The sequence below is a fragment of the Chaetodon auriga genome, chromosome 1 (genome assembly GCF_051107435.1).
Source record: "Chaetodon auriga isolate fChaAug3 chromosome 1, fChaAug3.hap1, whole genome shotgun sequence".
In the NCBI taxonomy this organism is placed as follows: Eukaryota; Metazoa; Chordata; class Actinopteri; order Chaetodontiformes; family Chaetodontidae; genus Chaetodon; species Chaetodon auriga.
In genome coordinates this window covers 2564840-2589516 of record NC_135074.1, presented here as the reverse complement: position 1 = coordinate 2589516, position 24677 = coordinate 2564840, and the positions used below count along the sequence as shown (strand labels likewise).

At 39.6% G+C, this 24677-nt stretch overlaps 1 protein-coding gene across 5 annotated transcripts in view; it reads right to left on the bottom strand.

The window, feature by feature from the left end:
- adamtsl3 (ADAMTS-like 3) overlaps nucleotides 1-24677 on the bottom strand; it is a 235733-nt gene that overhangs the window by 28203 nt on the left and 182853 nt on the right. For 4 of the 5 annotated variants that reach the window (XM_076727218.1, XM_076727300.1, XM_076727363.1 and 1 more), the window contains 4 exons: nucleotides 17726-17936; nucleotides 17412-17591; nucleotides 15337-15490; nucleotides 1625-2347 (listed from right to left, as the gene is read on the bottom strand). In XM_076727218.1, coding sequence (XP_076583333.1) covers nucleotides 1625-2347; nucleotides 15337-15490; nucleotides 17412-17591; nucleotides 17726-17936 — 1268 coding nt within the window. The remainder of the gene's footprint in view (nucleotides 1-1624; nucleotides 2348-15336; nucleotides 15491-17411; nucleotides 17592-17725; nucleotides 17937-24677) is intronic. The other variant, XM_076727446.1, reaches the window with a different exon arrangement.

Sequence of the window (24677 nt, the reverse complement as noted above, 5' to 3'; positions counted from 1 at the left end):
GCCATGACTGTCTATAACAAAGCAACATGTCTGGCAAGAAAGGATTAGTTTTCTCAAATTATTACAGAGAATGCTGGGAACTTCAGAGTATTATTCTCCAGTATTGACCAGCTGCTCAGCACTGCCCTCACCCTTCTGCAATTCTCTGCATTAAATTGTGAAGAACTTGCATTCTTCTTCAATCTCTGCAAACAAGCATCTTCTCAGATGCCTTCAGAACAGCTGTTGTAAACTATTAATAAAGAAACCCAACCTAGATGGTAACACACCTAATAACTAAAGGCTGATATCCAACCTTCCATTCATCATTCATCATCATTCATTGAATTGAATTAATTGACTCATTTCTTAAAGAAAATAACATCCTAGAGGAATTTCAGTCAGACTTTAGAACAAACCACAGCTCTGAAACTGGTATTCTTGAAATAAATAGCGACCTCAAATTAAATTCAGTGCAGTGTTTGATACGATTGACCAGAATATCTTAATCAATAGTCTTGAAAAGTTGGTTAGTATTTCTGACTGTGTGTTAAGATGGTTTAAGACACACATCAAAAGGAGATCAAAATGTCAGTCTTGGAGATCATGTGTCTGAAAAGCACGACATCTGTTTTGGGGTTGCACAAGGGACCTGCCTTGGCCCACATATGCTGCCACTTGGTGACATTATTAGAGAGCACAATGGATGTTTCCATAGTTATGCAGATGACACAAAATTGTATATCTGTGCTGAACCATTTAATCTGCCTGGATTAAATCTGAAGATACACATCATGATGTTATCCTAAATTCAGATCTAAGCTTCAATTCACTCATCAACAAGGTGATGAAAACTTATTTTTTACACTTTAGAAACACATCTCAAGAACAACCATTTAGAAATCAAAAAGATGCTGAAACACTGATTCATGCCTGTATTCAAGATGACTCGATTACTGTAACAAACTATTTACTGGCCACCTGAAAAAAGAAACAGATAAGTGACTGAAGTCTCTTTATCCACTGCTAATATTAACATATTGCATACAGTAACTTTGAGGTTGTATAATCTTATTCCTCTCTGTCTGACAGTATCATTTTGTGTATGTTGCATCATGTTCACATCAATGATTGCACTCTGTTTTTTTTTTTTCATGCTTTACACAGTGCCCCAAATGTTTGGGAATCAGGCTTATCAGGCTTATATATTTTCTTTATTTGTAAGTATGCATTAATCAAAATTGTAAGGGTTTCATTTCTTACATGGTATGCTCATATGAATTTGTATGTATATATATGTATGTATATTTTTCTTTGTCACCTTTGTCATCCCTGGTTTGTTAAGCACTATTTAGATAAAAAGTATTACTATAAATCACTTATCTGAAACATTCCTCACAGGCCGTACGAGCCAAACCCTTCTTACAAATCACAAAGCAGGGGTTTGACACTTACTAACAGCATATACTGTTTCAAAATGCAGTTGATTCAAGGTGGAAGGTTTCTTATTACATAAACACTGATCACTCTATACATTAATTAAATGAAAGCATTTGTCTTACAGAGAATAAAAAGAGCAAGTTATTATAGAAAACTTTCAAAGTTAAACACACTTCACAACACAGGTAACTCGGGCTATAATTACCTTTAACTTGTCCTCCTCCTGTAGTCCAGAGCTGAGCAGTAGACATGTGGGTCAACATTGAGGAGATGAGTTCTGAGGCCTGCTCCTGCTGCATCTCTCCTCTGTCAGCCTGCAAGGTGATATTAATCAGCCTCTCCTCCACCCATGGCTGTAGTGAGGTCTCTTGGACACTAGGGGGCAGCAACAACACACGAACACTAGGCCAGAGCTGCTCCACGTAGTGCTGATTGCAACTAGGCATCATTGTCTCCCAGTTTGTACTAGGGCTGGCAGTAGATTGTTGGCCAGTTGACCTGCTGTCACTACCTATCACCTGGAGGGTGAAGATGTCTGATGCAAGTCCAGCAACACACTTGTACAACCCATTGTCCCCTGCCCCCAGAAAGTGGATTTTCAGAGAGCCAGAATTGCTGATGATGAGGCGTTTGGAGCTGTGCAGGGGGCGTCCATTTTTCAGCCAGTGGATATCGGCTTTGGGAAACTTTCTGACAGGGCATTTGATGACCAGGGAGGTGTTAGGCAGGAGGTAAGCATGGCCACCAATGGTCAGGTGGAGACGTTTCTCCTTGCTGGTCTGGATGTAAATACGGTGCATACCCATGAGCTGCGGACACCATTTAATTCCGTGTTTATAACCTCTGGCCTTTACTGGATGTTGTTGCTGCTTGTCTTGGATCTTGAGAACCATCTCTGTGTCTTTGGGTCTCATCTTGGTCTTGTGTTCTGTTGTAGCAAATAAGTAAAGTGGTGTTTTTCATGCAGACAGCCTTTCAAATTTATGAAAAACAAAATGTATGCTAACTAAAAATACAATTCAAACAATAGACACATTATATCTTAGACCATCAACTAGGTTAAAGATAAATGGGAAACTCTTAGAGCCTTTCACTTATAGTGGAGTGTCAAGTCCTCTCTTGTTTGCACTATCTATTGAGCTGCTGGCACAAGGAATAAGGCAGCATAATGCAATCACATGAATAAAAATAACAGTAGAAAATGTGCATCTCCAAATGCATATAAAAGCATTGTGGTGACAAGCCTTATAAAAAGGTCATTTGTATACCCGAGCCTTCAGCAACTGAACCCTCTTCAACCCAAGCAGTTTCTGGACGTTTTTTGCTCCTGCCACATTTTTACTCACTGTGGACTCATTTTTCACTACAATAGTCTAAAAGTCCTGCATCTCTTTGTAAAGTAAGTAGAAATTAAAAAAAAAAAAAAAAAAAAAAAAAAAAAAAGTCTCGTGTGCAGTATAAAACAGTTGTAATTCCATGAATGGTTAAAAAAACACCTTTTCCTTTTTTTTTTTTAATTTTACAAAATTTGAAAACGACTGCAATCTATGTAAACAAGTCTTATTCAAATTAGACTGAGTGCTTGAGATCTTGTGGGAACAGAAAGGCATCTAATTTTCATATGTTTTAGAGTTCTCTATCTGTGGCTCAATTTTGGACTAAAATTCACAGCATCTTTTAAACCCAAATCATTTTTAGCTTTGAGCTGATGATCCTTATCATACTGGAGGAATCTGAATGAAAGAGGAAGGATGCATATTTAGTGAGAAAATTTTTGGTGGCCTTTAAGAAATCCCTCAGAAATGTCTGAAAAAAGAAATACTTAGTATTTAAGAATGTTGTTGTTGTTATAATAATTTGATGTTAGCAGCTGTTTTGCACTTGCAAATATCCTGTCACGATTATGGCAGTTGAACTGTGTGGAGGAGGAGGAGAGAGGAGGTGAGGAGGCACAAAATAAGGAAATGAGAAGAGCCCTGTGTGTCTGGTGTCAACTGCTCACCTGTTGTCCATCACCTCTTAAGCCTGGCAATATGTCAACCCCTGGCTCCACTCATTGCCAAATAATTACTTCTACCTTAGTAGTTATAGCCAGGCTGATTGTGTTTGTGTTTTTGGTGGCTAATTATCTTTTTGATAGTTTGTTTGTTTGTTTGCTTGACTGACCTGTTTGTTCTGTGTGTCTTGACATTGCCTCAAATCTGCCAACAACCTACCTACACCTCTCTGGCTCAGTAACACTCTGCCATCTTCACTTTCTCTTTTTTCCACTTATCTTTAGTAAACCTTCTTAAACCTCATCTTTCCTTCTGTGGCTATGTTCAGCATTTGGGTCCGCTTTGTTTCAAGATTGTAATATTACTCTTCAATATGCTATTCTTTGATTTTGCTGCTACTAATCATACCACTATGTTATTTTGCTTGAGATGACATTGCACTAGTTCAAGTACAACACTAGTTGTGGGTACTGTGTATGCATGCCTGTAATTTAGCATTTCGAGTGTAATTGCTCTTATCTCTTGTTTCTACAATTTTAGATTTAATTTTAGACCCTTAAGCTTTCAGTTTCTTTAAAGTTTCTCTGTTCATCTGCACTCACTCCTTGTGATGCTGCAACACCCAAATTTCTCCTCCAGAGGATCAATAACAGATTATCTGGATCTTAAATGAAATTTCTTCCTCACATTAACTTTCTAAGTATGATGACTCTGCGCTCTCTTCCATTAGACTATTGGGTAAGGATTGATAAACAACTATGCAACTATATGAGGTCTAATAGCTATCCTAAACTCATTATCAATATTGCAAAGATCTATAGCTCAAGGTGGGTTCCCCTTCCCTAACTTCAAAATCTAATATTAATCTGCTAAACTATGTCCTGTCTTGGCCTAGTCTCATGGATACCTTAGAGGAAAATCCTCTATACCTGAGGAGACTACAGGATTTTTTTATTCTCTGGCATAAAAGACAAGCATTGTATGCTACACTATGGGCCAATTATTGAATGTAGCAATTGTAAATAACCCATTGGGATTCAAACCAAGGGCCTAAAACTATCAATAAGATTGATACAATGATATGGGTATTGTCAGATTTCAGGAATTGTGTCACCTGTATTTGGTGGCAAAAATTTTCATCTTCTCAAGATGCATCTGATGGAGACTGTGCCAGACAATGTAAGACAAATTATGGGAATGGTAAATAAATTTTTGTTGTGAATTGTTTGACGTGACCAGGAATCTGCTGGTGTCTTGTAGAGTCCCTGGCATCAAGCTTGAGGACTGTATGGTATTTATTGTTCTCCTAAAATCTAGGCTTGGCCAATAAACCCTGACCAATAAAGAACATGGCACTGAGGTACACCTGTGTTGAAATCAGTGACTTGCTTTCTTTCTCTCATCTTGAGTCTTGATATTGAAGCATGATACTTGCGGTTCACAGACCTTTCATTTGGATTTGGTGTTTCAGTGGCAGATAAATACAAGCATCCTTCTTGTGCTTGCTCTACATGCAAATTGCATTGGATACATATGATCAATGATGATAGTAATATGACGTTACCTAAATGTCAAAGTATGTCTTTGCTCACTATCCGTAAGTTGGGGCATAAAAACTAAATAGTTATGGAGTTCTGAGAGCAACGTTGATCTGGTTTTTCTTATTGGCTTGTAGACCAGGGCTTCAGCAGGCCAGAGAGGCATGCTTCCTGCCAGTAAGTACACAATTGTACAAACTTCTCTTATGTTAAGGCCACAAGTGCAGTCATCAGTTATATTCCTTACTAACCAGTGCAATAGTACAATTCACAATATACGTGTGGGCAGCATGATACAGACACTTGGCAACATTAACAAGCCACAAAGTGAATTTGTTGACATTAAACAGTGGCGTTGACATATTACATTCAATAAACCTAATGTATTATGATTTCTAAAATGATTTATAAAACTATTACAGGGATTTTGGCCATTAACTTTCAAATTAAGCACTGTGAATGAAATTGGAATCTATTGTTTCACTTGTATTTTTAAACACAAATGACTGAAGTCAATTTTCGTAAATGGCGTATATATGAGATTTCCTGTTTGTGTTTCCAACATTTCAGAATTTGGCAGATGTGCATTCTTAAGTGGTGGAAATATTGGAGGAGGTTAAGTGTGTTGGGGGGGTCGGGGGGTTCCAATGAACCTAAATTTGGCCCTCTGCATCTAAGTTTTACCTTGGCTTATGACACAAAGGACAGCAATAGCATATCCTGCATATTGATAAATGCTCTGATACTGTATTTGCAATCTTTGATATTGATATTTTCCATAACTGTACTGACTGCCATTTTACAATGACACATAATGCTGTTAATGGACGCTAAATTACGCCTGTTTATCAGGTAAAACTTCAAGTCTTTGGTACTTTACTCTTTACTCTCAGACTGAACAGTTGAGCAGAATTAGAGGCAAAATGTATGTGGCTGTGCTGCCATCATGGACAGGTAGGCCATATGTTAACACTAAGAAGTGATGCAAAGGTTTTGTAACATATTAGAATCGCAAGGCTTATTTTCACAACTGTGTTGTATTGAGCAGCAAAGAGAATCCTGTATGTGTCTTTCAGGCTCTTTACAAATGGCCTTGTGTCCAAATTCAACATGAAAGGGGCGACTGTGGCTCAGGAGCGGCTGTTCACTTATCGGAAGGTTGCAGGTTCAATCCCTGGCCTCGGCAGTCTACATGTCGAAGTAGCCTTGGGCAAGATACTGAACCTCAAATTGCTCCTGATGCTGTGCCATCAGTGTGTGAATGCTTAAAAAAGCTCATAATGAGCAGGTGGCCTAGTCTGTGAGTGGGTGAATGTTGTAAAGAGTGTTGAATGGTCGTTGGACTAGAAAAGCACTATATAAATACAGTTCATTCCAAGACAGCTTTTGAAACCACTGCCTTGTCCTCGATTTTTAAAGGTAATACTATGATCTTTAGTATTCTTGTTAGTTATTGAATATATGTCTTGTCTGTTACTTGTCTGTTTCTTTATCTTTAAGGAGTGATGATTATGTAGTGAAATAGAGATTGGTACAATTTGAATACACGTAAACCAGATTTCAAATCTTCGCCCTTCAGGGAGGTGCAAACTGCTAGGAGTAAGGAGGAGGACTTTTAAGGGTCTTAACAATTTGTTAAGTAGAGGAGAAAATGGCAGAAAGAGAAAGAGGTAGAAGAAATATTCTCTAAATGCTTAATGACATTGAGTTATTGAAACACTACAGATTAGATAATGTTTGTGGTCGTTGTCATTCGAGGTGCGCTTACATCTCCCACCCAATCCAATAACGCTATAATGCCAGAAATGAAAGCGATCATAACACAAAGATATTTGGCATCTGGGCAGAGATGACTTGGGTCTGTCACAACCTTCCATCAGCAAAGTGATCACACCAACAATTACAGCGCTTTCACAGCTTCATATTGTGGCACAGGTCATCTCGATTCCACTGGATGTCTGCAGCGTGCAGGCTTACAAATGGGCATTCATGGACATTGTAGGCTTCTCCGGTGTTCATGAGAGTTATGTTGATAGTACGGTTTGTCAATTAACGCAGCTACTTATATAAGATGACCAACAATCACAGAAATTGATGAAAGCTGAGCCATTTCTCTCCCATTAATAGACCTATCAAATAGACCAGGTACCACTGGTAATTTTAGCAGCATGGTAAGAACCGTAAGTAAATCAAGATAACAGCTATCAGCGTGTGAGTAGGTTACTGTGCAAGTAGGCCTGTGTTTTCAAACATTCTGTTGGCTACCTTTACAGTATAATATGACAGTAACTCTAATAGTATTCATGATTATACCATATCTTAATAGAGACTAGATTCAGTGATTAGGCCTATTTCACTTTCCATGATCACTAAGAATGCCATGTCTTTCTATCATCCAGTCACACCTTTTAAAAGTATATCTCATACCTAACAATGAGGTCAACAATGCCTCCTCACTAAGAGTTTCAGTCCCCTCTTTGCTCAGAGTTGCTCTGAGAATTTTCTTAAATCGCTACTTAAAATAGGACTTTTTGGCTAAATTAGGAGCTACTCTCAAAATGTTTAAATACTGCCCCAGGAGTTTAACAGACTGCTCTGCTGAGGTGCAGTCTTTTCTGTTGAGGGAGAAGAGCAGGGCGCAAAGCACACATCCCACATGGAGGGCAGCTGTGCTGATTGTCAGGTACTGGATGTGATTTTCCCTGGTCTCACCTGCTGCCTCCTGTCTGTCTGGAAATTTGTGATCCCCTGATGGGTGCATGCTGACACAGAGAGCTGGGTGGGTTTGTGAGTTCTTTTACCCAAGAGTGGGGGCAAGCGAGGATTATACCACCCCCTCACACTGTCACCATATAATCTGTTATTGGTCATTCAGAAGCACAGCTGGCAGTAATGAAGGCTCTGCTGCCTACCTATTATGTAAAAGTTCACGAAGGGGCACAACTCAAAGGTAGGCCACTCCTCTTTATCAAAGGGGATACCTCCTTATCTTTATGGGAAATCTGTTATTTAGCTTACTGCATAGTGAGAGTGATATATATCAAGGGGATCAGGCGCTATATTGACAAATATTTTGAGAATACTGTCAGAGAGCTCCTAACTTTACCTAACTTTTTTTTAGCAAGGAGTCCTAGCTTAGCAGTGATTTAGGAAAACTGTCAGAGCATCTCTGAGCAAGGAAGGAACAGAGACTTGAGGAGGTGTTGTTAGTTATGACACATTCTTTTAAAAGGTGTTATTGGTTCATCAAAATAAAATAAAATAAAATAAAACTTTTCCACTCTTAATTAAACTGAGTAGAAAATGGACAGTGAAATCAATAGCCCTTATCATAGAATCTAGTCTCTATTAAGACATGGTTTAATTCTGAATACTATTTTGTTATGAACATCTGAAAAAATTGTAAGTCATAAGCTTTCTTCTTCTTCATTTTCTCTTGTGCTTAAGAAACTCTTAAACCTCTTAAAAGTCTTAAATCTAATGTTAAATTCTTAGAAAATGTTAGAATTCTAAGCATTTTCTAAGAATGTTGTCACTAGGAGTAACTCTTTGTACTAAGAAGTTTTATGAATATGACCCCACATATCTTAAAGACCTCTAAACTCTATTATCTGAAATATTAAATTCCACACCATGCCAACTCTCACACACCGAAAGCAATGAGTTTGCAAAAGCATTGTAACAATTTGCTGTCATAATTCCCCATTAGAGACATCAATAATCTCCACCTGTCCACTGTTTCCACCTTTCCTTTTCATTATTGTTGTCTTGGGTGAGGCAGATAAAACAGGTCAGCACACCTGAAACTGTAATGAGTTTTTATGTTTAGCATCATAAGTGAGTGGGAGCTGTAGATACGGAGTTTGCATTTGTTTGCCTTAAACTGATCTGGTTATTGGCTTGCAAGCTCCACAGACTAAAGCTGAAGTAGGTAACTTGTATAAAAGTAATTTTTTGTCATATTTGTTAAAATTGTCCCTAACATGTAATCTGTGAAAAAAAAAACGGCATTCCATTGGTCCCACCTACTGCTCCTACTGCGATTGGCAAGAATCCACCGCGCCCAACACAAAACAACCAATCAGAGCCAGAGGAGCGTCTGAGGGAGTGTCTGACATCTGTCAATCACTACTCACACATGCTGGGAACCGCCCCCTTCCTCTGCTCATGCTACCAGCTGCTGCTCAGTCAAACAGCTCTGTGAGCGGTGTCAGGAGGCTAGTGAAAGCTATGGCAGAGCAACAGCCACCCGCAAAGGAGAAACTGCCCAAACCGCCGCTGCCAACAACAGCATATACAGCTAAGACAACAAATAACCATAAAGCTAATATGGTGATTGTTACAATAACACTCCACAGCAAATACGCTATGTTAGCGACTGTGATGTAGCGGCTGGGCAGAGTTAGCTTGTTTCCAATGCCAAGGCTAACGTTACTGGTTGTCACGGCAGCCGCGCGGACGCCACAAGGAGGAGGAGCTTGGAGGCAGCAGGCAGGGCATTGTTCAGCGGAGAGGGAGGGGGAGTGACATGGAACTTGTGTTGTCTTAATCCACTTTCCAAAAAAAAAAAAAATGAGAGTAGCTGTTTTACCAATCTTACTCCAATACTGCTGATGTTGCACATAATGAAATGTTTTGAAAGGGTTTCCCTGGGTCACCTGAGTTGACAGGTCTCAGTCTTGCAACACCCCTTGAAATTTACATACCGGATGAGTGTAGATGATGCACTACTTTTTATGCTTCACAGCATTTACAGCTACCATGAAACAACTGCCAGAGCTTTTAATACAGTTCAATCACACCTGTTAGCTAACACATTAACACACAGATTATCAGGCCTAATAACAAACTGTCTGACATATTCTTCACTTGAGGTCACTTTAGAAAAGAGCACAAAGGCCAAACTAAAAATGGGTCTGTATTTTGAAGCCCATCCATTACACAGTGTTTTTAATGGACTTGGATATGGCATAAATTCACAGGCTGTTGTCTGTATGAGATGATTTTGTGGCAAATGAGTTTCCCAATGGGGATTAATAATGATGTCTGCTCTAATCTAATTGATGCAACTAATAAACATACAAATGTCCATGAAGAATGAGTGGAGAAATATATTAAATATATACGCCTCCATACAGGGCACAAGGGCCCACTATAATCAGCAGTGTTTATCATACGATTTCTTCTTTTATTTGAAAACTGCCAAAAACAAAAGACTCAAAACAGTAAGACTAACTTTCTTTCAAAATGGAAGCTTTCAGGTTCCAAATGAGAACAACAGAGATGCAATAGAGGTGCATTATCACCACCAACTCTTGCTCTTGTGTCACGTGAAAACTTAGCAATCCTGCTGCTGAAATTATATGACCTACCACAAATATGTAGCCTCTGGTTCTCATATGAATTCCAGACCACGTCTACAGAATCAGGCGTGGACAATAGCCTTTCACACATGCAGGGTGTCCGTGTCAGACACATTCTCACTTACTAGAAATATTCTGTTTGATTTAGGTGAGGGGTAGTGTCTGGGTAGAGCATGCAGTAAGTGAGGGAGGAGGAGGACACTGTAATGATGATTGTTTTTGCATTGATATCAGTACACATATTTGGATGTATCCACAATGTCAACGAAAGAGCATTATAAAGACAAGCAGAAAGGTGTACAAAGCAGCTACACTCCATGCAATGTAATCAACAGACCCACTGGCTCTGTTGTTTCACTTGTATTGTGAATGAAACAGTATTACCAAATCTCAACCAGTGAACACATACCTACTGTCACATGGGGAAGATGGATTTATTTCTGTAGAAACAGCCAACTTTTTGCCTATATATGTGAGCTCTGAATGTAACTTGCAGATCAAAAATATGAAAAATATTAACACTTGCAACTTGCAGATAATTTTGTGTTTTGCAAGGATCTTTCATATCTGTGAACTATCCCCAGGTATGCAGTTAGAGGGAAGTGGGAAGAAATGATCTCATGTTGCAATTCAGTTTACATGTTGCAAATTTGATTAAATGGGTCGCAGGTTCACATGGGGCCTCAGGGCCTGTTCACACTAGAAAGTCCAAAAGACTAGTCTGAACCAAGGTCCAAACAAAGTTTTGCGTTTTCATTAACATTTTTATGCATTCTACCCAGTTTTTTTTGGTTTCACATTGCAATTATGCGAGTGCACTAAATAGCTACCCACGACATGTGTACATCCTGTCGCCCTCACCTGCATGAGCTGCATCTCCCTATGCTCGCAATTGATTGATAGGCGTGCATCTTATTTCGGTGGATTTTCAATTCCTCTCATCCATCCTCTCAGAAATTAATTGAAAAGTGTTGAGTCAACCAAATTAATAAAACAATTGGTCCCCTGCTCTCCCCATGTGCTCTGCAGCTCATTTTGTTTTGTTGCTTGTCCTTTTTCTGGTCCGGATGGTATTCTGCAGGAACTTCCTGTAATAGGTCTAAAGTTTCACACTTCTTTAATTTTGGTGTGGATCAAACTGAAAAGGACCAATGAGCTAGGTGGGAAAGGGCCATAAAACACCAGATGCACATAAATACCAAAATAAACTCCTGGAATCTGTGAGGATCAGATGCTTGATAATATGTCACACAGACTAGTCCTGACCACATCAAAATCAAACGCCTTTATTGTTGTTCCGAATATCAGCAGGGTGAAAAACCAGTCATCGTGATTCGCTGAGAGACATGATACCATTCAAATATGACAATAACTGTGCATGTTTTCAGTCTCTCCTGTAAGACATTCATAGTATTTAACCTGGTGCTTCCCAAAACAGGTGACAGCATGTCAAGAATGAAAAGAAAAGAGCAAGAAAGATATGTTAAACCCTATGTCTTTTCTCAACTCCGCACAGCTGGTCAATCATATTATGAAGCTAGTGTGAATGTCGGATTTTTAGTTCTAGAAAATTACAGAAACTCATGGAGACAGTTCCCAATCCAATGTCAGAATTGTGTGGAGGAAGGGGGCCTGCAAAGATTTTCGACCATTCGACAAGCACTTCTGATGAAGCATACTTTTTATTTTTTTTATTTAGGCAACAGTATTTATCTCATGTGCAATGAAATACCACCAGCAGTATTCTTTTTGTAAGATTGTACACAATGTACATGTATACAGTATGTAGCTGAAATGTACATACAAATAGTTTTTTATTCTTGAATTCAGTATCTCTTTTTAATCTTGATTTTTATATGTCTCTCTTTATACCTTACTGGCTACAGCAATTTAATTCCCCTGGCATGGGATTAATAAAGTTTTATGTTATTTTATACTAGCACCTAACTTAATCCAAATGAGTATGTGTGGAGAGAGCAGGAAGCAACAGCTGGAGAGAACATTTTGTGAAACACATTTGGACTTGGACTATCAGGAGTTGCTGTGATGTTTGCAAGCATTCAGTCATGTGCTTTACAGTCTGGTTCCCAGCAGACGTGAGTTAGAGGGACTTACAGAATTACAGAATCTGATTATATGGTGACTCTCTGAATGAACAACACTGTGTACATTTTATTCACATGTGCACGGTGAATATAAATGTGCAAACAGTGGCAGAGTTTTCTTCACTGTAGCTTGGCCATAACCATGTGAACTGAACTGAACAGCAGCTGAACCTTTCAGATAATCTTCCCACATGTTGGGCCGACACACACTTCATGGCTTCTTGTGTACATACTGTACAGCTCTGTATGTTAGCATGAGGACTGAGTGGGCAGGGGAGTGTATACATAGCTCACAGTCCCATGGGTATCATGGGAATCTCTTTCCAGCCCTATACATATACCAACATTGTGTTTATGAGAATGTTAACTGGCTGCACTTTAGTGAGTCATAGCTACAGTTCTTGTTACTTAAACTTTCTTATCAGAAAGAACAAACCAACTACTCTGCTTAAGTTTAATCTTCAATTGGGTATCAGAAATTATATGCTTTGGTACTCAAAAAATTGGTGGGACATAATACTTAAATAGGAAACCTCATCAGAGTGAGGTAAGGGTGCCCACACAAAACCTGGTTCTAAATTAACAAAGCCCCGACTAGGCCTCTGACTGTGTGGCCAGTGAAGCCTGTCATTTTAGTGTGTGTGAGTGTGCGTGCACCCACGAATTGATGGTAGTGTTGTAAGCAAAGATTACCAAGTGTAATATGAAGTTTGTTGGGAGCATTTAAGCTTTAAGAGACAGTCATCGTATTTTTATTGGTACATTTTGAAAAGCCAATTTAGAAGAGTCTATTTTGTTAAGTAATTTTCTGTTTTCTGTTTATTTAGACTACTGTTCATTTCAAAGGGGTTCTAATTGTGTTTTGGGGGACTGTATTTCATTGTGCCCTTATCAAGTTGTCTGCGTTCAGTGGAGGTTACCTTAGTACAAAATGAACCAAAATCACCTCATCAAGTAGCCTACAGCATCTCAGACATATTGTAGAGCTGTGGGGTGCTACATTTTAAACTACAGTGTGAAGGGAGATAAACAGATTTGAAAACAGGGATTCAGTGCAATTTATGGTCATGTGTACCTTCTTGTCTCTCTTCTCTCTCTCTTTCCTCTGTTTTGGTATCTGTCTAGGCACTAGTACAGTTACATTTTACTCAAGTTGACCTGACAATGGTGGTATAAGGACAAAGAAAGCCGTCATTATAGGAGGCATTATGCTGATAGAAATGCAACATCTTCAGCTGCTGTCCACAGTCAAAACCCAGCCCCATCTTTACCCACTGTCATTTTATTCTACACAGTCATATAGAGGTCAATAGGCTAATTGCTACATGCAGCCAGTCAAAGAAGAACGTTCACATTCTGCAAAACCTGTTTACCTAATTACATTCAATGACTGTGTTTAACTATCAGTCACAACTATACAACTGCCTTCCTCAGTATAGGCTTTCTAGAATTGACGAGCACTTTTACAGAAATGAAATCAATAAGAAGGCCTATGGACACCACAGAGGATGAAATGAGCATTATTAAGCTACATGAATGAAACAGCCATCCACTTCTTATAGACTGAAGGGCAAAACACAGTGGTTGTTGACACTCTCCTCTGGAGAGTGAGATAAGTATTTGCGGTATGTGTGGAGAGCTTTGTAACTGTATCTCAATCTGCATGCGCATACTCAGATTTGTGAATATGGTCAGGAATCTGAAAATGTGTATTCAGATCTGCAAGTGTACTGAGATGTGTAAATGTGTACACAAATCTAAAAATGTGTCACCAGTGCCTCCTAATCTTGCGAATCATGCAGCCATTCATACTGTCTGGCTTCTCCCTGTTTCTTAGGGCATGTGTGTGGATGTTGTTGAAAACACATACTTTCCTCCATGTTTTGGCCTCTCCTCCACATACAAAGACTTTTAGGTTACTAAAACTGAGATTTTTGCCTTCTAAGGTGCAAGGCTTTTGAAACTGGATTTCTGTGTGTCTGTGTGTACATGTTTAACAGAAAATTTGGGAAACTTTGACATCATCACCTCAATTCACTAATGCCCATTGTTGCAACCGCAACAATGGTGGACTGCCAGATTCAACATTTTTGGTTAACACTGCTAGGCCGTGTGCCTGAAAGGTGTTAAATAATTGAAGGTGAAGAAATTGATGTCAAATAAAGATAAATTAATCAGAAACTGTTTTACTAGTTTGTGTTTTTAAATTATTACTGGAACAGCAAAATAAGCTCACCATGCATGCTCAGCATGTTCTCTGGTGTTTGATGTATAACTAATGTTGACATCATCACCACCTACTATCCATAAACATGTAGACAAGACCCAATTGCCCAGATCCCACCATTTTCATCATCTGACCTGGTCCATTCCCTCTGATTACCTTGGTCATATCTTTACTGGGCCCCCTCTGCTAGTCCTCTGCCAGATTGTCTTTGGCATGCCTTAAGCCTTCCAGCGCTCACTGGTTCCTGTTTTCCTGATTCTACCTGCCTGATTGCTGGATTTTGTTTCTTTACCTGATGCTTATCTGTTTAAGTTTGCTTCCCTGTTTGCCTACTTGATTTTGACCTCTGCTTGTTTTGCATTTACTAAAAGATGTGGGACTTGGCTCTTGACCTGTTCTGCCTTGTGTCGTGCTTGTCGGTTTCTGCCTGTTCTGACACAGCACCATGAATAAATGCACATTATATTCACTTGTATGAAAGAATCTGAATGTATGTTTCTGAAAAACTCAATCTAAATGGTATACCTCAAGTATGCCATTTTCCATCTGTCTTTGTTATGCTCATGTGTGACATTTACAAATCTGTGTGATCTGTCTGTGACTGTTGTTCAGATGTTAAATAAGTACATAAAGATATTAGAATGCATGTGTGTGCATGGAGGCGTGCGTGTATGTGCGTGTTCTTACTCGGACAGGCCATCATGCGGCAGGTTCGCACTTGTGGTGGGGAGGGCAGCCCTGAACACAACTCCCTGGCCAGTGTCACCTGCTGGCCTGTGGCCATCAGCTGGCGACAGAGTGGCTCCCTGCGCTGGATCCCCAAACCACAGGACACTGAACACTGCAGAGTAAAACAAAAGAATAGGAACATTCATTACAAACAGAACATTGATATTGGATGATTCTGTAAAAACTTGGGTTATGTTTAACAACAATGGTTTGAACATGCAATGGCAGTTACATTAAACAACATTTATTATTAATTCAAGACAGGAGGTGTATACAGGTAGCTCGACATGTATTGTGACCTGCAAAAAAAAAAACAAAAAAAAAACCCAATATAATGTACATACACATTAACATACATGAATACATACTTTTATCTATATAGATGATTTATTAGAATGAATCCTTGTGGAAAAAGTTTGTAGAAGCACCAAGTATAAGTCTGACATTGTAGTGAGTTTGCAAATTCTGATTGAAGAGTAAAGAACTAACCAAGACGAGGACACATTTCAAGAAAACCTTGAACCTAAAAACTTGAATTTTCACATATTTTTGAAAACACAGAAATGAATGAAAAGTAAACAGCAAAACTTTCTTTTGTCAAATAAATCACAAATGAAGATGTTTCTCTGAACTCTGGCACACCATGTCTGAAAACAGCAAACAGTGAACAGTGCTGGCTTTGTTCCTTTCTTTCCCAAGTATCTTTATTGAGTTTTGTGTGAAGCAAGGTACAAAAGGGGGTTCATAATTAGTCAAGGAGTATGCTTGGAAATGTCTGAGCCACTGTGGAACAGGAGATATGGAGAAGGGTGAAGCAGACAGGTCAAGTATTCAAGATTAAAACACTCAATGATTATCTTGTGCCAGTTTGCTTTAGTAAATGTTATGTCCAGATGTTATATCCATGACATAAAGATACTTTTCAAGGATATCACAGTCAACAGAACTAGTACCAACAACTGCAGCATCTTCACTCAGATGACCCAGGAGCAAAGAGACAGGGTTCATATGCAAAGCCACAACATTCTCTTTTATCTACATTGCAAAATATATATCCATTACACTTAAATTTGAGAGCAGAACCACACACAATTGAATTTGGTGAATTTTAGGCACAAAGGTGAAATCAAATGGATCATTTTTTGTTTCCACCAAGTTCATTTTTCCATGCCTGCGCAATATCCTGCACATTCAACACATCAATCTGGCTTAAGACACTGTAGAAATGAGTTATGGAATTTTTAGATGGACATAGGACCTCTGGCTCCCTGCTGGGCTTGTTTTGTAAGAATTTAAAATCAGCTTGCAATCTCTGTAACAACAATCCCATTATTTCCAATATTTGAAAGGTGTGGTTTAAAACTTGAGGGGAGATTTTCAGATTTGGGATTTTTTACTAGAAAAATCACTGTCACTATCAATGCTACATCACCAGCAGTAGACGTTTCCTTGACATTTCCAGGTCCAACCAGTCGGTAGGTAGTAGTAGGATCGTAGGATCAGAAGTAACCCATTCTTCTAGCTGATACGATTTGATGTTGGGGGCCAATGACTAGCTTCTGTACCTTGCTTGATATATGCAAAGGCAACAACTGTAGGGGGTACAGCAGTCAAAATTCACATTTTTTGAGCATCAGAAATAGCTGAATGTAAAACTGCTTTAAAGTGTTATTAAAACTTTTATTGAAGTGGCAGTAGCCATTTACCCCTGAAATTGAAGGTGTCACTTGGGGATCTGTCTTGACTTTGGTTAAGCAAGCTAAATACTTATTAGCCTTTTCACTTCATATAGTATTGTCCAGAAAGTGGCAGGGCTAGCTGATGAACTCCTGTAGCGAGCTAGCAAACTGGTAACATGCTAGCCAGCAATTAGCATGATTGAATAAATGTGGATGATGCAACACAGCTTGGATGTAATGTTAGATATGTTTCTATGGAACTACTGCAATATTGAAAAAAGTCGCTTTTAATGACGTTTGCAGCCACCAACCCCCCACCATCATGTCCTTCATTTCTCCAATGCTGGTACTCACCTTTCCCCACTCTCCTCCTGCCATGTAGGGCAGGCAGTCAGTGTGGCTGCAGCCTCTGTTTGTGGCAGGTTTGGCCTCCCAGCAGGCCTTGTCCCCCAGCCTCCTATAGGCCCCTGTGGACAGGAGCTGCTTACAGTAGACCTTCCGCAACTGGACACCCCCACCACAGGACTGGGAGCACTAGAGGGAGAGAGCAGAAGAAGAAGAAGACAGAGGTAGGAAGGTAGGAGATTAATCAGTTTTTATTGCACACAATTACATACACAGCCACACACACACACACATACACATACACAAACAAACAAAGTCCATACCTGCTGCCAAGGTTCTGTCTCCCAGGTTGGAGGACAGTCCACCTGGTTGCAGGGTTGCAGGATGGCAGGTTTGAATTCCCTGCACTCATCTTCTGAAACAGTCATAATATCCTGCTGGTCAATGGACAACAGACGCATGCAAAACACACTCCTGGTCTGTATGCCAACGCCACAGGATGCAGAGCAGCCAGTCCATGCTGTCACCTCCCATCTGCAGAGAAAGAGATAATGTAGCAGGACATGCAGACACAGAATACTGTTAAATTTTAGGATGCAGACTGTCCTTGGCAGATGGACCGTGGAAGTGGTGATACTTTTTCCATTTTCACCTACAGTATTAAATGACACATTTTGTGGCACATTATCAATATACTTTATCCTTTTCATACTAAATGTAATACCCTCATAAATTGTAAATACGGGATAATAGTGAAAGTATTTCCTCAGAAATTTCTCATAAGCTGTGTTACATCTCTTCCTCCTGTCTGGTCTCTTCTCGCCCACACTGTGTAGGAGAGGTAAAAGGAGTAGAACTGAGGATGGAGGACTCTGGGCAATGAAAAAATTCTTGCTCAACCCAGTGTTATTTTTAAGTGGCAGTCACTCATGAAGGACAGTTGTCTCTGCTTGCATGTGAAAATAAGAGGTAAATAATCCTCTAGACTACATAATAATAAAAATGTCAAACAATTCATCAACAGAATCCAGAGGCCTTGTTTGCTAATTTGCTTGTTTGGTAATCTATTATTGTGTATTTTGATACAGATCCAGGTGTAGACTGATTAAGTTTTCTATTATTTGGATTAATAAGAAAGAGGAAATTGTACAGATAGTTTGCACACTGTTAATTAGCTCAGTAAAGTATAAATCTTAATAATAATATTTTGGACAGATTTTCTTTATTGCTTCTGCTGTATGACACAGTCCTATGACCATAATGAACAGCTATCTATGGTTCTGTAGTTTGTCAGTAAAACAAGAAATACAATGATAAACAACATAATAATGAAATACACACCAAATGAAAATATGACACCAGTGAACAACAGGTTTCTAAGCAATTTTTTTTTGCAATGGAACAATGCCATTGCTGCAAAATGAATTTATTTTAGCTATAAAATGTCTGATCAGCAGACACTGACATGGCTGGTGGTGGCACTGGACTTCACACTCTTGGTTTCTTTATTGCGTGTTTGCTTTGATAAATTCATGAGGGTCAGACAAGTACAAGGAAAGAGACAATTCCCTCAGAAGAAGAATGATGTATAGCAGCCACTTGCAACGAGAGAGAGGGAGAGAGTGTGAATGGGAGAGAGAGTTACAGACAGACAGACATACAGACAGACAGACAGAGCAGAAGCAGGAATAGGGGAGTTAATTCACCTCACAGTTGGTCTTCCAACTGTCAGACAGCAGACCACACTGTGTATTGTGCATGTGTGTGCATGTTGTGTGTGTGTATGTTCCTGCACTCTGCAGCTGCTTCCTGGAAATGTCCATTAGAGAAGGAGAGATGAGTAAATCACTTTGTGTGAATCAGACATGCCTCCAGTTTGCAGGACAACTAGATGGGCAAATATCCATTTCCTGCCTGGAAATCCAGTGACTTATAGCAAGCACAAACACAAAGACACGCACACACACTGATGAAGTAAGCATCTAAAATATTCTAGCCATCTTGTGACTGTTGAGTGAATGCAAACTAATGTTCTTCTATGATCATCCTCACTGACATCTCAGTCATCCTCACTCGCTTTACTGAACTTACTACATGGTATACATGAACTTTTCACCACAACTGTCAAAGGGATATGAGTTACTTGAAGACAAGATATTTATGAGAAATATTATATCTCCAGTTTGGGGAAAGTTTTGGTGTAACAAGAGAATTCATCAATCTTATGTTTGTATGTTAAGCACAGAGCTGTAGTCGTGGTTAGCACAGTTTAACATAAGGACTGGACTCAGGGGAAACAATAAGCAAACAATTACATGCTGGAACTATCTCTAGACAGAGGCTGTCTGGGGCTGTATTGTATATAAGATTCCTCACAGGGTATATATTTGCAATGCTTATACGAGAATATTGACCTTAGCCCTTTGTAACTAATGGGGAAAATGTTAGGATACAGCCCTGTGGTAGCTCTCTGGGTGAAAGTCAGATTCTTAAGGGCATCTTTACTGCATTCAAGTCAGGTAGTAGGACTCACACATGTATGGATATTGATTCAAACATTGTTTTCAAACGTGCAAGTCTTTTACAGTAATGCACTGGCATGCTTTATTTGGCATGATGAAATTGCATCAATTCAATCTTGAGTGCTGCTGCATTCAGATAGCTAATGGGAGGCCTAAAGAACTGATCAATTGGTAAGTGATAGATTTCTCTGCATCTGTCAGAATATAACTTACATTGCAGGCACTATATCTGTATATTGATTTACCAAATATGTCAGGGTTGCATCATCAACACACTTGTGCTGCATTACCCCTTTGAAAAATGCTGAAAAATATTGTCCCATGGTTAAACTTAATTGCTGATAAATGCTGCACAGCTGATGTCATTGTACATACATATACTCGATTACAAGAGTTTAACATTTGGAGTGGCAGGTTTGAGTCTTTCCTCTAGTCATTTGTTTCTGCTGTGTGAGACACAAGCACATACAGTTAGAGAGAAAAAAAAAACAGTAAGAAGGGCTAAAGTAGAATACTTTACATGCTGCACTTTCACATAATGTGGCATTTTACCTTACAGTGTGTGTTCTTATGTGACTTGGCAGGACACAGGTCTTTTGTAAGGATAAATAAAATAATCTCCTCATTAATTAATAATTTTTTTTTTTCCAAAACACACAATATATTGTCTTTGGCAATGGGAAAGTCTTCTGGAATAAAAGTCTCTTCTGTGTGTGCTGATGTGTGTATTGGTCTGTGTCTGAGTGTGCATTGTTATGCCATTTAGAACTGATCAGCATTTGTTCCCTAAACATAAACCAGGGTTCTGCCTCTGTGTGGAGGAGCACGAGTGTGTGTACTGCACAGGACCACTATAGTATGCTCTGCTGTTGATTTTATGGACCAGACCTGTCCTGGAGTGATCTTTTCCTTCTGTAACCCCAGCTATTAATGATTAAGAACCTAGCTGTGCCCAAGCAATGACAGACTTTGCAAAAGATTCTTCTCCCTCAGGAGAAACTCCACCCATCAACAACTGAAGATCATGTCAGATGCAGCTGTTGTGGTTTAGACTGGCACTCCAGTGACTTAGCTTTGCATTTCCATAAAGTTCATCATAGAGAGACAGATCCTGGCCAGGAAACTGGCATTTTTTTTTTTTTATATCTTTTTTGATATCTTAGTGACTCGTAATGTTCCCCATTGGGAGGGAGGCATGGTAGAGGGCATGCCAGTGCCAATCCAGCAGTATACTGCAGTCTTAGTGCAACTAATGAGTGTGTCTCATACAGCTTCTCTGCTCAGTGCAGGCTGACACCTCAGCACACTTTTTTTTTTCTGTCACTTTCTTTTCTGAAACATACCCTTCTGCTGTAAACCTCTCGAAATCGCAAAACCATTTTGTTTATGTTTTATTGTCTTTCGACTTTCTGTCTCCATTTTTCAACCAGCTGAAATTTGATCACAAAAAGGACAGTTTTAATCCAATTATGGCATTTATGCCAGTGATACACAAGAAAGATTAACAAGGTACCAGCATCTATCATCTGTGTCAGCTAATAGTCTGTACTGATGGCCTTTCTCTTTGGACTTTCTGTGTGGAAACAGTTCACAGTCTCAAGAAAAATTAGAACTGTTTTGCAGCACTAAAGGAAAGAAGAAGCAAGCAGCCACAGAAAAGCAAATTCTGACATTCTTACCTGTGTTAATCAGGGGAAAACATGGGAAAGTAGGATCAAGGTTTGGCCATTACTGCAGTTATGCTACAATAAGCCATTCACTTTGGTGTGCAGCTTAATATGGGAGCTATGTTCTATTAGGTGCATGGTAATCCTTTTCCCATGGCAAGAGAAGAATCCAACCTGTGTCCAGCCAGTACAGCCAGAGGGACAATGGGCCAATATAAGTAAGTCCACTTGCTGCCACTGCTACACTCACTGACCTGCCTGCTGGCTTCAATTCTGACCAGGCTGGTTAAATCAAAGGGACAGAGATGGGTAAATTCACCTCTTATTACACCAGGAGTGTAGTAATAGCGAAGGAGTTTTTATTCAGTTTCGGAGCTGAAAAGATTTAAAATCCAGGCATCTTGTCATCTGGCAAAGAAATGACTGAATCACTGGTATTGTGTAGCAACTACACCTAAACCTAATGAACACATTACTTAAATGTCCCTTCACAGAAAAAATACTTGGCTGAAGAAGTACGGATTACATATGTGATTGTAAGGCTGGGTGATATATCAAATTAATTCAAGCAATTAGAATTTTTTTGCACAATGTACAAAATGTCTACATTTTGAAAATGAGTACAGAATTTTAATTTCACTGTAAAGGCAGCATAAATGATAGCTGGTAACATTAGCTGTCTTACGTCCCATAAACTGTGATGTGACGAGTTACACTGTAAGCACCTGACTAGTCCAAGTGTTGCTTCTGTTATGATCCTACAGACCTGCCTATTCCTAGTCTTTCTTGTTTCCCTTCTCCCAGTGTTATATATTGTCTGTCTGTTTTCCCCTGTCTGTCTAGCTGGGTGTGTCTCTACACCTGGCCAGCTCCGCCTCCTCGGGTATACACCTGATGGGCATGACACTGATTAAGGCACATGATAAAAGGGGAGAGCCCTCTCCTACCTGTTACCGGATCGTCCTGAATTCCTGGTGTTGTCATTCAGTGTGAGTACTTTGTTGCCCTCTCTTTGTGAGTTGTGCTAATGTCGGTTTTGTTGGACCGCTAGTTATTCTGTGCTCTGTGTTTCAGTTGTTTGCCTGCCTCGTCAGCGCGGGCCTTGCCTCAGATGTCCAATTTGTCGTAGCTCACTTTGTTTAAATCCACTCACTTTGAGTGTGCGTTATGTTTACTTATCCATTCCTTATGAGGGCATTTTTCTTTGCACATTGCTTGTTTAAATTAAATTTTGTTTTACAATTCCCTCTCTGGTCTGCATCTTTGGATCCAAAGAAAAACATTCAGGCATTCTGCCTAACAGCTTCCAGACTGGATTATTACACTTCCTTATAATCAGGCTGTCCCAGAAAGTTGTAAAAGACTCTCCGTCTGATCAAGGACACTGTAGCACTTGTTCTGACAAAAAGAGATCATATCTCTCCCATATTAGCCTCACTGCATTAGCTTCCTGTTCAATCCAGAAACAAATTTAAAATCCTTCTCGTACAAAACCCTAAAGGTTCAGGCACCATCATATCTTAAAGAGCTCATAGTATCCCGCATTACTCCACCAAAATACTGTGCTCCCAGAATGCAGGCTTACTTTCAGAAGTAGAACTGGAACCAGAGCCTTCAACTACCAAGCTCCTCTCCTGTGGAACCATCTTCCAGTGTCGGTCCAGGAGGCAGACACCCTCTCTACATTTAAGAGCAGGCTGAAAACTTTATTCTATGATAAAGCTTAGTGCTGTGGGACTTCCCATGATAAACTGAGCTCCTCTCCTCCTCTCTGTCTGTACACATTCATGCCCCATAAATGCATGTTACTGACTTGGCTTCTTCCTCAGAGTACTTGCTTTCACTTGTTGCAGGTTCCCATGGATCATGGCTGCACCCGGATGTGATCCTGGTTGTGCCTGCTGTTGTAGACCTGCTTGATGCCCAGTGCTACGGTTAATCAATACTTGTCATATTTCTATTATCATCAATGGCATTATCATTATCAGTTAAAGGGAAGATTTTTCCTTGTTGCCGTCGGCAAGTGCTTGCTCATGGGGGAAATGTAGGCTCTCTGTACATTGAAGAGTATGGTCTTGACCTGTTCTATAAGGAAAGTGTCTTATCCACTACATCCCTGGACCTAAAGTGGCCTTCCGACATAGACTCCTTCACCAAAAAGGCCCAGCAGAGGATGTATTCTACATGCCAGCTCAGGAAGTTCAACCTGGCTCAGGAGCTGCTGATCCATTTCTACACTGCAACAATCCAGTATGTTCTCTGTTCGCCCATTACTGTGTGGTCTGGTCTCATTCTGTCATTCTGTCCCCCCCCCCCACCTGTGAAGATGAAACAGCTCACACCTTAATCATTCCCCTTTCAGCATGGAGTTTGACTTGAGCAGAGGTCTAATTCATAGAATAAGAGAGAACACCTCTGCAGTGTACAGGGCCTCCATATTGTCTGATTTTGCACCCCAAATGGCAGGATGATATTGCTTGTTAATGTGTTCCAAATTCACTCCAAATTACTGTTACAAAAATGGTTTATATGACTGTTTCCTCATCTACCACCTCTCTGGTCAAGGTTTGTTAAGTTAAATGCACAAAAACTAGTTGCTTTGGGTTAAGGAACAATAGTGGTTTGGGCTGTTATAACTACTTGGTTAAGCTTAGGTGAAGATCATGGTGAGGGTTAAAAGAAGCAAACTGAAATAAAGATATTTCAGAATTCAAATTAATCCATCTAATTCAACCTAACATACTTTAATATGTTTGCTTGCTTCTGCACCAAATTTCATGCAAATTAAGAAATGTTAATGTGTGTGTGTGTGTGATGTTGTGTTTGGAACTACTTAGGACATCTAATTCTCTAAAAAAATGAAATAATTTAACCTGTCTTTGGGTGTTCCTGAAATGCTGAAAAGACCACCAATGTTCCTCTCAGTTAGCATGTTTTGTTATTAATGTATTTCTTTTGTCAGCTAACGTGTTTTTTTTTTTTCTTCCTCCTTTCTTCTAGCCAAAACCACATTTGTTACTGTGAAACCCTCTCCTTGTGCATCTTGTGCCTTTCTTTAGGCCTGGCCTGACTGCATGTCTTATTGT